We start from the raw sequence: 15,721 nt of genomic DNA, 5'->3' as shown, positions 1-15,721 counted from the left end.
CCCAAAAGCTTTTACAATTAGGAGAAAAAAAACCCAAACTGACTTCAGAGACTTAGGAAACCATTTAGAATGTCATAGTTCAGATCCCTTGAGGAAAAGGTGATTACCTTTTTCATTTTGCATTTATAATAAATTGGAATGAGCCTGTTGAGAGGGACTGTAGCAAAGAAAATATCTAGCGTGTGCTGTACAGGAGTTATGAAAATAGAGGAGCATGTGTGGAGAGATGAAGGCACCTCTCTTCTCATTCTTCTCTTGCAGGTTGTTCCCTGGTACCTACCCAGAATTTTTTTGCTTGCTTTTGTCTAAACAGACATCTGGGGTTTTCATTTAATCTTAATCATCTTTGGAACATCAGTAATCAGCTTTTGAACTTCAATTAAGGTTAATGCACATTGAGGGAAGCACATGAAGTGGTGTTCTGGGACCTGTTGAACATATGTGCACAATGGTATGTCTGATGCACTTTTCAGGATTGGCCAAGTATGCTTTGGTAGAGGAGAAAAGTTATGTCTTTGGTTAAAATCTTGTGCCTCTATAACAGATCTGCTAAATATGATGAGTTTTTACTCTAAGTGGATCTAAACCTATTTCTGAAATTGAGGTGCTTTGCTTGGAGATTTACCTTCAGAATACCTAATGAGTCCTTTGGTCTCTGCCTTTTCTGTTAGCAGCACTTTTTACAATGTGATTACGAAAATGCAATGAACGTAAAATGCAGTAAACGTAGCTGGAAAAAATTCAGAAGGTTAACAAAAATTTGCTGCTGTTTTGAGACCTGAAAGTTTCAAATAGATTCCCTCCCCCTTAAAGAAAATAAAAGGGAGGGTTTGAAAATCATCTGCTAGTAACTAAATAAATAGGTTCTCCAGATTGCTGTAGAGCAATCAGCTCTTCTAGAGGAGAAACAGTGATGTTTCTCTGGAAACATGGAAGTAACCATACTCTGTATCAGGAAATACCTTTATTTGACTGTATCTATCCATTCAAGCAAGGACTGTGTGTGAAATTCTGAGAAATTACTCCTATGAGTCAAAATCTCAGGTATCCACTAATCCCTTTCACCAGAACTGATTTATTTTTGAGCTGTTCTGTGTTTACCTGTCTGTGGTAGACCCCAGTGATGAACTCTGCTGCTGTTAAAAACAGAACACTCACAAAGCTCCCCAGGTGCTCCATCGTCCATCTGAAAGTAGTGGGACAGGCAGAAATCTTGTTCTGATTGCATCTAGCTGATCAAATGGCTAATGGGATGTGAAATACAGAATACTCTTGTCTGCAAGATGTTTGCCATCTGTCTGTCCTTTGGGAGCCGATGAGCGTGTCTGAGCTCTTTGGGAGAGAGCACACATAAAGCCTTTCTGCTGGCTCTGAGCATCTGACATTTGTAAGTTCTTGTACAATGGAGTAAGAATTAGCTTGACAAGTCTGAAATCCTTCATGTTTGACTCACTGGTGCTTGTGGACTGGAGGAAAAAGAAAGCACCTCTCTATCTTGTTATGGTTATTTTGTCATAATGAACCAAATAATAGAAAATAGAAATAATAAACTGGTTTCTGCAGGGTGCTCTTTTGTTTGCAATGATTCTTTGGATAGTATAAACTTCATTTTGTTCAATGAATCGTGTAAATCCACTAATATGTATGAGCATAATTAAGCATAATAAAAAAAAATTGTTTACAAGTAGATATGCTGAGAAGTGCAATATTTTTTTTTTAATTACATTGTTCCTAATGCTTTAAAAGACTTCTAGAGAACTACTTTTGTGGAACAAGTACATTTTCTATTTGTCTGGGGTTTTTAAAGGTCGTTCCATTATCAAATTGTCTGAGGATTTATTGGTGCTTGCAACAATTTTAAACACATTTTCTTCATAGTTCTATTTCAATACTGAAGTTTATTCTTGTTTTACTTATTGATGTTGATATTTCTTCTTGCTGTAAAACAAAAGTTAGTGATAACCTTGCCTAAGGAATTGTTTTTGCTGTCAGCTGTCTGAGTGATATCCCCTTGTCACCTGTTCACTCATCTTTATTTTCATTTATTTTCCTATTGAAAGGAACAGATTATTTTAGGAAATGGAAGAGTAAAAAATCACCTAGAAAACTTTGGTGAAAACTGCTATGAAATGCATGAGTTTCATATAGATTTTCTGCTTCCTGGCCTCTCTTTGATATTGATATTTATAGCAAAACACTACTGTCTCCTTGTCCTTGGTTTCTGCAAATACTTTTTGGCAGATCTACTGTATGAGAAATGCTTTACCTGTTGTCTGAGAGACTTCTTGCTGTGGGCTGGAAATCACTTGCCACAACAGTACTAGGCTTGAGAGAGTGGAAGAAAAATATAGGGCATGTGTGCCTCTTGTCCCTTGCTGATGGTTTCAGGAGCTTGGGGAGAGCAGGCTGATCTCAGTCAGACCACAGGAGGGTCTTTAGCCTTCAGATTGGGGTGTTCCTGCCATTCCATTCACAAAGGACAATCAGTATGCTGGAAGGTGAGCTCTTTTCTGGGGCTGTGGCTTCCAGCTGTTTTGGTCATTTCTGTCTTCCCAGGTGAGCCCCAGAGACACCTCTGGGCACTTCACTCACACGGTGCCCTGGCTGCAGGCTCCAGGGCCAGCAGAGCTCTTTGGGCTCTGTCCCATTGGGAATTCTGTCATCTCAACAGCAGTGCCTGCAGTGATGGTGGGAAGATGGGAATTTTAGATAGAAGATCAGCTCTTTTCCAGTTTGCCCTGCCCTGTCCTCTGCAAAATTGAAAAACTGCAAGTAATTTTGTATTTCTGCAGATTCACCTTCAGGAGGAAAGTATGGCTGCCACTTGGCTCTGGCTAATGAATGTTGAAAATGTGGTGATGAATAAAACCTTAAAAGTAAAGTTTTCTGGTGACCGAATGTTTTCCTTTATCTTCCATTTGTGCTTCTGTGAATTGTAAAGCACTGGTGTAGGCTAAGAACTTCAGCTGACAGAAAGATTTTCAATTTTGGTGAAGCCCATAGAGCTGTGTCAGTTTTAAGTTTAAGTTATTTTTCCTGCAAGCTTTTGTAGTGCTAAATTCTTTTTAAATGCTCTTGTGGTTTACAGCCCTACAGACATAAACATAAAGGGCATATGTGTTTTCATAACCATGATTGAAAGTGCTTGCTGCTGTCCCAACATGACAGTGCAAGTTTGGGTGTGCACCAAAATATGTTCATTGATGTTTCATTTCTTCATGATTTTACTGTTTCGGAGGAAAAAGGGTTGTGGCAAGTTAGTGTTTTAGTTGCCTTCATACAAAAGGAAGGCAAAATGCCTCCTGATATTAAAATGTTTACTTGGGTTTGTGTATTACTCAATGCAGTCTTGTATTATCATAATTTTTTTTCTGTTATGCTCCATGTTGTATTAGGTCAATATTTTCATGGAGTTTTGGTCTAAATCAGAAAAATACTTACAAAGCTGTTATTGTATTCCAGTTTCTCATCTTTCCTTCAGAAATAACTTTATAAGCCTAAGTTTCATTTCAAGCCAATGAATCACGCATTCCTGTGTGCTGCAGCCCTTTCAAAACAGGCTTTAAGACATTTCGTGCTTCATTCTTTAAGGAATGTTACCCAGTGTGCTTTAAGGACTGGGATCTGAGAGGGGGAAGAGTCTGAATCTTCATGTCTTCTGAAGCTAAATTTGCCTTTGGAGGGAAACTCTATGCGTGTGCAAGGAAAGGGACAGATTGGATTCTATTTCTTTATTATAGAGAATGGATGGGTGCAAGTTGGACTTTGTAGGGAGGTTTTGTTGTAATTATTTGTGGAATGAAAAAGAGGCATAAAATCAAATACTAAGGCCAGGTAACTGTTATAGCCCATGCCATTCAAAGGGACTGACTGGAGAGGAAACCCCAAATAAGTCCTCAGGAATATTTCTAAGAGGAAATAAAAGACAAAGGAGTTACATTCATGGCTTGTTTTTTTCCCTTCCTAAGCGTGTTCTCTTGGCTTGTCTGAGACAGCTCTAAATTTAGAAGACACATCAAACCCCAGCCTTCTGAAGGAGCCCGCTGGCAGGCGTGTGAAGGCGCCTGTGTGGAAGTTGCTGTGTTGTTTCAGCAGGCAGGGAGGGCTGCAGCCCTTGTGCTGGCAGCTGGAAGTCTGCCACTCCACTTCATTGCTCACTGCCTTTGCTGCATAAGGCAGAGGAGATGGCCACCAACGTGACTGTCAGTCTTAAAAAGTAATTACTCAGTAATCTCAGCTTCAGATCTTGCCACCCTTGCACTCCCCAGTCCAAAAACCTGCCAACACCAAGGCCACTTGTTTCCCTTTACCCTTCTGCAGTTTCCTCCTTGCTGTGACTGGACCCCCCTTGGTAAAAACCAAGGGGTTAATGACAGTGGAGAAAAAAGGAGATGGTGTTTGCTTTCTCTGTGACTGCTTAAAGTTTGATATGACAGTGTAAACCCACACCTGCCCAGTACATATGCCTGTGTCGGTGCTCAGACTGTGGGTGTCATGTCTCCTGCTCAGGGCTTTTGTCTGGCATTGGAATATTTTAGTGTAATAAAATTATTTTCGAAGCCTTTTCTCTCTTTTTTTTTCTTTTTCTTTTTGTTTATTTTATCTCTGTTCTGTGAAGGAAATAACCTGATGTTACCCAGATTTTCCCTAGTTTGTACCTGTCAGAAGTCTTCACAATTTTTCAGTTAACTGCTTTGTGGAATCCCGTGCAGGTTCTCTATTTCCCAGGAGGGCTTGGTTTCTGGACAAAGCTGAAGAAAACTCTTTGGAGTAATGTGGAGAAGCATTCTTTACCTAGGTGTGTCTTCCTGAGTGATGAGTAATGGAATGGCTTGGTCCACATTACTATTCCCTAATGCCTCTGATTGTTACAACTGCTTTACCCATGCAAGTCGAGTGGTTCATAGGCAGGACTCTCCCCTTGTCCACAGGGCTCCCTGCACCAGAATGGGATTCTTTGACTTGCCCTCCTTTTAGCTCTTTACAGGCTTTTAACAGACTGGTCTGTTCCAGTGGTTTGGTGTGCTGAGATTTGTCAGAAACTCAATTGTTTTCTGCCAAAAAACCTGTCTACCTTCCATTACCAGAAAACAGCTTGCTTGCTCCTAAGAGTTTTATTTTTTGTCATTGAAATATTGTAGACAAAGATACTACAGGATATGTCTAAACATAACTTTGCTTTTCTGACTGAAAACTTCCCAGTGCTATGTATGACAGTCTGATAACCACCCTTGTGCCCCAAGCCCCACCGAGGAGATTGAAATGAACCTGGTGGTGTTTAGCTTGGTCTTTTGTTAATAGGAAAGTTTTATGGAGCACTTAATCATCTGCTTTTTCAGCATCTGAGAGATTGATGATGTTGTTCATATCACAGTTTGAGGGAATTGTAAATGCAGTTACATGTAGCTAATTCTGTTCCCCAATTTAATAACATTTTCTGTGTGAAGTGGAAGTACACTGATTGTTTTGATATTGTTTGGTGCCTAAACCACATCTGTGCTTTGTTCTACTGATGTTTTGTTGGAATTGAAATTATGAACATAGTTTTGGAAATACTGGCCATTTTTAGCTAAGTAGTCAATAAATTTTGGCTTTAATTAGCATAGGTTCCTTCAATGGTAATACATCCTTGCTCGTGAGGAAGAAACATAGACTTAGTTACACTGTGTTTTAAACAAAATACTTGAATGGTGAGCTCTAGAAATGTGACCAGCCAGCTGCCCTGTGATGTGCCTGCAGAGTTTCTAATTAGAAGATGCTCTATGCAGTAACCATCTCAAATATGTTCCTTAGCAGTCTCTTGGATGAGACAGGAATACACAAAAAAAAGGCATTCCAAAAAAGGACATGTTATGATCCCATCATGGAGGAGAACTAAAGTGTTTGGTCTAGTGCTGTACAAGACAACTGCCAGAGGTATCTTAGAGGGGAAAGGAAATTTTTTTACTCAAAACTGACTGTGGTAATTCACGAGGATGAACATCCTGAACAAAGTTGTGGTACTGCTTGCACATCCTAAGCATATCTAATTGGGTTCCTGTGTTAAACCTGTAAGCCAAACACACTTGTAGTTGCTTAAAAAGCTGAAATTCTAATGTTGTTCCTTATTACTCTGTCAACAGAGTTGATTGTCCTCACTTACACTGGTGAAAGCCCCACACTGTGCCTGCCCCGCCAGGAGAGCTACTTGTACATTCTCAGCTTTTGGGGACCTGATGCGTGTTGGAATTCCCCAGTAATGCCATTGCCCTTTCCAGGGATGCTGCTAAAACCATTCCTAGGACTTGAGAGGCCTCATGGGCGTTTTTCGGTTTCACTGCCCCCTGTGCATCCCCAGTTTGGTGCGGTGCTGATGACAGTGATGGCAGGGGATGGCTGTGGGGGTGGGTGAGGCTTCCCCAGCCCTGCTGTTTGAGCTGCTGGGCACCAAATGCAGTTCTGGGCTTTGCATCAAGATCATGGCATGGGAACTGCATGGGCAACTCCTGCCTGTGCTTGTTGTGTCGTGCCCTCCCTTCTTAAATGCTCAGTAAAATCTGTAAAACAGTGATCTGGTACCTGTGCTTTAAGGAACAAATGGTTGGTTTTATGTCTAGGGGGCTGTGTGAGTTTAAGGAAACAGAGATTGCTCCTTCATTCTCACAGGACTGTGTGGTGGAGAAGTCCTGCTGCATCAGTGATTTGTGAAAAATAAAACTGAGGTTTTGTTAATTTGGTTTCTTTTTTTTCCCCTAGCTGTAGTCTTCCATTTGTTCCAATCTGAAACATTCAAATATTTACATGGAAATTTGTTTATAATTGCTTTAATTGGTATTGAACTTACTCAGAGGAGGGGTAAGCACCACAAAAATCGTTCAAGAGCTGCATAAAGTATCTTAAATGAATTTGTCATCTTGATGCTGACATTTGAAATACTGGCCTAAGTTTTGATTTTATTCAAAGCAAAAGTACTGTTCTAGTTAATTTTAAAAAATCATCTGATAGCAAAGTGGTTTGATTTTCTTTTTTACCACCCCCTTTTTTTTTTCTTTTCCTTTGACTGGACTGCTTGGAGAGCAGAGAAAGAGAAACTTTTTGTGATAAAAAGTGAACTGGTGAAACTTTCTTGGAAGATCTGAACAGAATGGAAAGTAGTAATGGGAATATCTTTACATGTGTTTGTAAAAGTAAAAGCTCTGTAGTGCAGAACAGGATGGTGTTGAATAGCTTTGGATGTAATGGATATTTTTGTTTATGTTGGTAAATAATAAAATTCAAAAATAGTATGGTGAATCAAAAATTAAATAAGAATTTAAGAGTGGATCTGTCTTTTCAAGGGAAGAAAATACAGATATTAATGTACAATGAGGAAAATGGAGCAAGGATGTAGCAGCACTGATAGAAGGCAATTTTATCAGTGTTAAGTCCCTGAGTGAAGAAGAGTCTATATATTGTGATTTTTATTTTTTTCCCTAGTGTCAAGCCCATGTGAAGATGAAAGCCTAGCTTGAAGTAATCTGACAGCTTAAATGACACAAAGCAGGGCAGTGCAAATGTGAACTGAGTGTTTTTATGGAGTCTTGTAGTCAGCATTCATTTTAAAGCTTTCTTTCCAACCTATTTGTGTGTATTATTTGTCTTCATGTATATGCATAATGCCACCTGCTCTGTGCCTCTGAAATCTTTGGGAGAACAGCTTAAAGGAAACTTAAAATGTCTTTCTGTATGAAGCACCACTGGGTGTTTTGAACATAGATCTTCGCAATGCTGAAGTTTCTTCCTCAGCAAAGCACATCCTCACTTTCTCAGCATTATTCTGTAATTCTTAAGGTCATTTGCAGTGTCTTTAATATGAAGATAAATAGAACTTCAACAATAATAATGGAAATTTCTGTTTTCTTATGTGTGTTGTTCTGCAGGTTAAAGTGGGGAGGAAAACACCAAACCCAGAAGCAACATTGACTGGGTAGATTTTTCAACATGAATCGTGCTTTTAGCAGGAAGAAAGGTAGGTAATTTAGCTTATATTTCATTGAGACATAAATGCCCTGTAAAACTTCTTTGGAATATTAAGAATTATACAAAGAAAAACTTAATCATTGCACTGAATTATCTAGATAAAAATGAGCAGCCTTCTAGAAGATGTATGGAGCAAAGCTTTCTTGATTGGTACTTACAGAGCTTTCTGCATTCCAAGGCTGAAGTTGAACTTCATATATTTTTTACTGCAGGATGTGTTTACACACACACATATGAATACATAAACATAAAATACACATTCTGTTTTCTTTTTTTGCCTGCACACACCAAAGGAGGTGCTGGAGGGTTTTAGAACTTCTAAGAGTCAGTGACATTTCTTTATATATATATATATATATATATATATATATTCATTGGATTCTTATGCATGGAGGAGTATTTTTTTTTCAAACTGTGTTTAATATACTTGAACTATCTCATACAGCAGGATATTTTTAGCTGTAAGAAGCTATTCTGGATTTGTAGCAATCTAAAATGGCATGCTTTCCAAAAGGATATCAAAGCACTAAATATTCAGAGTTACATATGTTGCTCCTCTGGCTTGCTTAGTCTCTTTTCTTTAACTGCTTCTGATTAAACATAAGTCTTTAGAAGAAGCATTAGTGGTGAAGCTTTTTTTGCTGACAGCTTTGTTGATATTTCCCCTGTTTGTTTGTAAGGTAGAAAATACTCAGTAGGGCTCATTTCTTTATTTTCCATGTTTTCTTCTGAAGGTCCTTTAGTGCGGCACACAACTGAGATGAAACCCTTGCATGAATAAGTAGGTGTAACTTCAGTTGGACTGAGTGCAAATATTTTGCTTATATAGCAAGAATTTCTGCTTTGGTGTCGATATCAAAGCTGGAAATAAAAGGAGTCTGCATACTTAGGCCAACCTGAAATGCCAGCATCACTGCATCCTTGTGTGTCCAGTGCATTTGTTTGTGAAAGCCAGGTGAATCAGGGTAAGAGAAGCAGTCCGGAATATCAGCACGTGATCACTAAAGGAAGATACAGTTACAAAGGCTGCAAAATAGGATGAAAGATCTTTTAATACCCTGACAGCAGGAGAAAATAAGCTTAAACCCATAGCATGTGCTCTCCTTAAGCACTGATGTATTTTCTCTTGTAGGTAATGGTAACATTGCTATCAACAGATAGAACCTTTCAGGTGCTTGATAGTGTTGCCAGGCTTCTTCCAGATCATTTGAGAAACCATTTTGTTATTCTTTAAATGTGGATTGATTTATCACAACTGAGAATGGAACTGAGGGATTGTAGGTTGTTTTGTCTAGGGAACCATGTAATTATTTTCCTTTTCTTTCTTCCTAATTACTTCTGATAATGTTTGAAGCTCAGCCTGTCGTGTTTCAGAAACAGACCAGTTGTGTTTTACTGGATATTTTCTCAGAGTTTGGTCTTGAACCCAGAATGCTAAAATCCTCTGTCACTCTTTCATATTGCCCTTAGCAGTTTCTGCATCTTGCTTTTACAGTCAGGTGTGAAGTTGTATCCTCAGTTTCCTGGGACCATTTGAGGGGTCTCAATTAACTTCTCTCTGTTTTCATTTCTTCTTGTTACAAATGAAAAATGATCCAGCCAAATTAAAAAAATAAAAAGAATTTATTTTGGCAATAGAGATCTAACTTAGCCAGCCACACGGAAAAGGACAGTGCCGAGCCCGGGATCGGCGCTGGGTGCAAGACACAGAGATCAGCCTCAGCAGAGGTTTCACTCTATGCCTCCACACCACCATCCTGGTACAAGTGATTTTTATAGGGAAAATTCTGCCTGAGGCCAGGATTTCGGCATTCAGTCCTTTGTTTCATTTAAAGTCCCATAAGTTGATGAGATTTCCTTCTCGGCGACAAGGTAGAGAAATTCAAAGTTTGGTGTAGTGGAAACTCTTGATGAAATTTACGGGACCAGAGTATTCACATGTACCGGCCCGGGGGATGTTCCTGATGTCCATCTCGGGTCATTCACGCAATGACCAGCACCTGGGTGTCTCCATATCGCCTTGGATAAGGCCCATCTCCTGGCGAGCCACATCTCCTTGCTTGTAAATGGTTTCAACACACACTTAGTTTTGCCTGAGAAGGGGGGGGGCTTCTAATGCCAAGAGGTACATCCTAACAACTATTTAACATTATATATATATGAAGCAAGAAAATGGCGCAAATTATACCTGTTACATATAACATTCTTAAGAAAATTCTTACTAATTTCTTACTAAGTACTTACCTAAATTTTTAGAATTTCTGTATTCAAAGACACTTGCTTTGTTGTTCAGTTAATTTTGTGTGGTTTTTTTTTACCCCAACAAGAAAAAAGTATCATATAAAAGCTGTCAGGCACAATGAAATTCAATTAGTGTGGGTTCCTAATAATGATTCAGAACCTGAGGAGACAGAGGAATACAAGCTTTCATCCATTTATTTTACTCATAGTATCACTCGTGACATTTCCATTCTCATACCCTAGGGGAAAAAAACAAGTTTCAGTTAAGCAAGAATAAGTGAAAATTACATCTTTTAAATTACATATTTTTAATGCAAATTGAAGTTCAGAAGAACTCAGCTCTATCAGTGTTCATACATAACTGCATTTAAAAACAATTTCAATTGCTGAACTTCCTTTATAATATTTGATTTTTTCCCCCCAGATCTGATAGATACAGTTATCTCCATTTCTTGATGTGTTATTTGTGGGTTTCTTCTGTCCACAAGAGTGTGGATAGTTTGAGGCATTAACAGTGTGACTGCTGTGGCTCCCCAAGCAGTTCTTGCTAAAGCCAAACCAGTTTCCAGCTGGCTCTGCTGGCAGGGTTTGTGTGAATTACAAGTTTGCAGTGCTCTGTTTCCTTGAAGCTACAAAAACAATAGCCTGAAATCCATAGGCTTGTGAGAGGAATTTAAACAGATGTAGGTGATTCTTGGGTAATAGCCAAGACATAGACATTAGAGATTATGTCTGAATTGGGCAGATTTACAGAATAAATGTTCCCTAATGTTCATTGTGACGATCAGGATTCACAGAGAAAAGGTAGTTGGTCTTGCCACAGCTCCCATCCTTTTGAACTGAGCAAACTGGGCACCAGAATGTCTGGGACTGTGCTGATCCCAGCAACAGAAAGTTTCTTCTAAATGTTCAGGAAGTTATTTAATTTACAGACATTGGTAGACAAAGCAAGGAAAGAACTAAAAGCAAGCTTTCTTTATTTTCCCCCTTTTTTTTTCTTTTGGAGGCTGGATAGCAACTTGTGCTTTCACAAAAGAATTGCCTGAAATGTGAGTTGCTAAGACAGAAAGTGAGCTCTTTTTAAAATTAATTCTGATCCTTTACAGGCAAAAGTTTCCTATAGATAAGATGTGTGGCATGAGTGTTTATGGAGAGAATCTGTTATGGGAACAGCAGCTTTTCATAAATCAGAGCAGTGCTCTTGAGAGCACACATCTCCACTTTCAGCATTACCAGAAATTCATTTTGAGGCGCAATTTTTTACTGCAGGTATCATATCTGCAGCCACTATGCAGTGTAAGTTGATTTCTGAGGGTCATGGTTTGGACATGAAATAGCCACTTCAGCTGACAAGGTGTGCTGAGTGCTCTGGCCTTAAAAAAGTGGTACAGCCATTGCCTGACTCACCAAGATTTAGTACAAACCAGAACTGGTGAGTTTGCGTGTATTTCAGCTGGAATTATTTTTACTTGTCCGGTATTCATTTGGATTGAAGGCTTAATTGATATGCTAAAATCTCAAATTGGAAATATCAAGCTTTTAATCTTTCATTCTAATAGTGGCAATGAAAAATATAAGAAAATGTAAAGTTAAAGCAAGTTCAGCTTGCTCCAGAAAGTACTTACACAGGTAAAGATAAATAAATGGAATCATTCAGCAGTCCAGGTTGTGATATCTGGTCTCTTCTGCTACCCATGAGTTTGTATAACAGGGAAACAAACTGCAGGCTATAATATTGACAAAAGGGTTCATTTCAGGTTTAAAACTGCTACCTGATACTTGCTGTTTGAAGTTGCATGTTTAAATATGGAAAAGAAATTCAAAGCAGCATAGCCTCTCTCTTGACTTCAGTAGAGTTTGGTTGGACTAACAAATATGTGTGTTATGGATAAAATTCTCAGCTGCAGAAATACTATATGACTCTACAAACTGTACAAAAGCAAGCATTCTGTTTTCCATTCAGTGATCAATGAATGCAGTAAATTACAGTGAAATTATAATTCTTTTCTTTAAGATCTCTTTCCTTCTCCCACAAAAACAAATTTATGAACAATATGTATGTTCTTGTTTTCTTGTTATGACCAAGCTTGTGAAACTTTTGTGTATCTATCACATTATTGGAAGCTTGCTTTTGTATGTGATCCAGTTGTGGGGAAGGGGTTTTCAAGAGTCCTCTTTACTTTTCATTTTCAATTTTTCCTTTAAAGTCACACGTGGTAGCATGCCCACTTTGAAATGCTGTGGTGCAAAAAGTCTGTAGTACAGATGGAAGTCTGTTCAATTTGAGATATGCTTGCATTTTGATAAATTCAGTCACTCTTAAGCACCTTAGGGATATTAATGTAATTCTCCTGTCAGAGATCTCTCTAAATGCTATACTGTTATGTAAATTTTTCTCATTCTTAGTACATTTGTATCTAAACTAAATTACTTGTTCTTAATTTAGACTTGATTTTGTGATGAGATTTATTTGCATAAACAAAATAGAAAACATTAACTATGGGGGGTTTGTTTTGCTTATTATTTTAGTGAAAGGAGTTGCCTCGCATAAATAAATTTGACACTTTTTATTGATCCTGCATCCTTCTATTAAAAGCTGCTAGTGTAAAAACTGGTACATATAAGTAAGGAAAACATAACTAGAATTTCCTGGCTTTTGTGTCATCAGAAATGTGAGAGAAAACTATTGTTCCATCTAAACAGAGACATATATAAATAACAAATAACTGTAATCCAAACCCTCTGAGAGCAAAAGATTGAAACTTTTTGAGTGACACAAAACAGTGCTAAAAATGTAGATACACGTGTCTACTGAATTACAGTGGCTGAAATGGGTGAGGTTGTACAGAGTGCAGAAGTTGAATTTAGTTTTTTTCTTTATTGTGCCCTAATGGTCTTCCTTCGTCCCATAAAGAATGTCAGCCTCAGTTTTCTTATGACATGAAGCTCAATGTATGAGGAAATCTAAATTTTCTGAGGTTTTTTTTTACTGTATGACAGCAGGTAATAAGGTGGATAATTGCTGTCAATTACCAGCTCCTGAGATGTAGATGGTCTTTATAATGCTAAATAGACTATACTGAATTAATGACCTGTTTTCAATCATAAATTTCAGCAATGATATTTCTGTGAAATGGCTTTTTATAAGTCTTATTTATGAAAGTGTAGACAGGTGCATTTAATGGGCAGGGGCTGACACATAAAAAACTGCAATCAAAGGTTATAGGATGCTCTTTTTATGTGAATGGACTGGCTACAATATGGTCTTTATTATTATTATAAACATATGCTGCAGTCCAGAGATGAAAAATATAAAACAAAATGTTTTATCTCTTAATGAGAAGACAATAGGTGAAGGGCCAAAAGAATGATGGGGATAAGTGTAGTCGTAAAGTAAATGCTTTCCTTCTGTCAGAATCTATTTCACATCAGTGGTTTAAGCAAATGGCCTATTGTATGCTAGACTGCCACATTAAGGGTAATGATAAAAAAAGTAGAGAGGCTATACTCAGTTTTAAAGGAATGTAAGCACCAGAGACTCCCCCACTGTGGTCTTCAGATAGTCTTGTGATTGCACTTTGTCCTTTCATAAAAGCATTCACCATATGGGGACAAAGGGAAAAAAAAACCAAAACCCAACAACCCAACAACCCAAACCTAGGTCTAAATCTCCTCTTCTGCCCCTACTGCAAAAAAGCTGCTGCTTGGTATTTGTAGGATTTCCTTGAACAAAATTTTTTTGAGGAGTGAAGGATGGGAGGAAAAGAGGATGCTTTTTTGGTATAACAAATATTTCTGTATTCAGCTGGTCTTAACACAAAAGTCATTGAATAGTTTTATAACACCTCCACAAAGTCATATGTATTCCAATTACTGTTCCTTGTCTTTCTAAATGTGGGGTCATGTGGAAAACCAATATTCAGTGCCCAAGTCCCTTTTTTGTATTGATTTCTGACTCTGTTTTTTGAAGTGTTATTTGTAGTATTGTTCTCCTTAGGCTGTGGCAGCACCCACTCAAGCACAGCAGCCAGAAGAGCTGCAGGGTTTCCACCTTCAATTGGTAAGGACCCAGTGGTCTTCTCTTGGTGGGACAGGGCCGTGCTCAGTCTGACACTTTTTGTGTGTTTGTAAGCATCCGTATGCAGCTGGACACATATTTATGGTAGTATATTCACATTCTGAAAGCAGAAGGTTCAGATCTAACTGTTTAGGACAAAAAAAAGGTTACAGTATGTCTTCAGAGGAGGCATACAGATGAGGAGTGTGCTCTGGAAACCTTCTCTGAAGGATTCTTGGCTCTGTGCAGCTGAGCCTGATTTTTCTTTTCTCTCAGGTCCCATAAGAACAGGGGGATGATTTCCTGTTGCTTATTTTATCTGCGTTATCTTCAAAAAGGTGTTGCAGAACTGATCTTATCTCTTGCCTGCTGTGAGGAATATTCTAGGCAGGTTAACAGTGACATTTACAGCAATAACTTTTGTTACTTCTCCCAAAGCTCAGGAGCTCCTTTCCAGAAGACCGGTGTGCTGTTCAACCATAGGCACAGATACTGGCTTTGCAATGGGAACAGCACGGAAGCTTTTTGGCTTCCACCTTATTAAAACTGACCGCCACAGCCTAAATGCTTTGAGTTACACAGGTACTCTGTGAAATTACTGGATGGGTATCTAGTTGAAGGTAAAATATCTTATCCTGTGTGAAATAAATTAGGGATGCAACAACCAGACCTTCATAGGAATCACAATGGCTACTTGATTTCTTAAGAATTTGTCCTATAAAGCTGTTTGAAAGTTGCAGAGAACATCCAAAATAGATCACTCAGGAAAACATTGTTTTGTGAAATCAAATCCTTCTGGGACATAAAAGGATGTACCATAGGTACATAAGCAAGAGGAAGCTACAGATAAGCATATTTTAGTTGCTCTCAGTGGTTGCTCAAACTTCTTTCTTCTCCTTCCAGTTTGAATTTTAAAGAAAGCACCACTTAAGCTGTTATATCACATTATTTCAGTGTTCTGGAATCAGAAAATGAAAATTCTGTTTTAATTGTGTATTGAGATTGTAATTTATGCTCCTTTTCCTTTGTTTTGACCTATTTACATAATGTTATTTAACAGCAAGAAATTCTTCAAAATTTTGCTTTTTAAACATTTTTACAAGTTTAATTGCTACTCCTCCAAATGTATTTATGGTAATAAGTGAATAGCTCACTGAAATTTTCTACAACAAGGCTACAGAATTGAAATATGGCGTTTGGGGTTTGATCTTTACATATATCTTAGTGAAAACTTGGAAAATGTGATCACTTAAATTATGTTATGCCAGTAATCTCTTTTTGACTTCAAATAGATGCTTTTATCAAAGACAGTGAAGCTCTTGTAACTAGAGAACATATGGACTAAACAGTTCAGATTTATTTTTCTTGGGGTTTTTTCCCCCTTTGGTTTAGGAATATGAACTTGTTAAAAGTTCTTAACATCAA

The 15,721-nt window shown here is 38.1% G+C and overlaps 1 protein-coding gene across 4 annotated transcripts in view; it reads left to right on the top strand.

Moving 5' to 3' along the window:
* Nucleotides 1–15,721, top strand: part of GULP1 (GULP PTB domain containing engulfment adaptor 1) — a 169,770-nt gene that overhangs the window by 83,039 nt on the left and 71,010 nt on the right. For 3 of the 4 annotated variants that reach the window (XM_068196389.1, XM_068196388.1, XM_068196386.1), the window contains exons 2-3: nt 262–384; nt 7,899–7,987. In XM_068196389.1, coding sequence (XP_068052490.1) covers nt 7,960–7,987 — 28 coding nt within the window. In that variant the 5' untranslated portion in view covers nt 262–384; nt 7,899–7,959. The remainder of the gene's footprint in view (nt 1–261; nt 385–7,898; nt 7,988–15,721) is intronic. The other variant, XM_068196387.1, reaches the window with a different exon arrangement.

This window comes from Anomalospiza imberbis, chromosome 7 (assembly GCF_031753505.1).
Source record: "Anomalospiza imberbis isolate Cuckoo-Finch-1a 21T00152 chromosome 7, ASM3175350v1, whole genome shotgun sequence".
Taxonomy (NCBI): Eukaryota; Metazoa; Chordata; class Aves; order Passeriformes; family Viduidae; genus Anomalospiza; species Anomalospiza imberbis.
The sequence above is the reverse complement of the archived record's forward strand: the minus strand, read 5'-3'. Positions and strand labels throughout refer to the sequence as shown.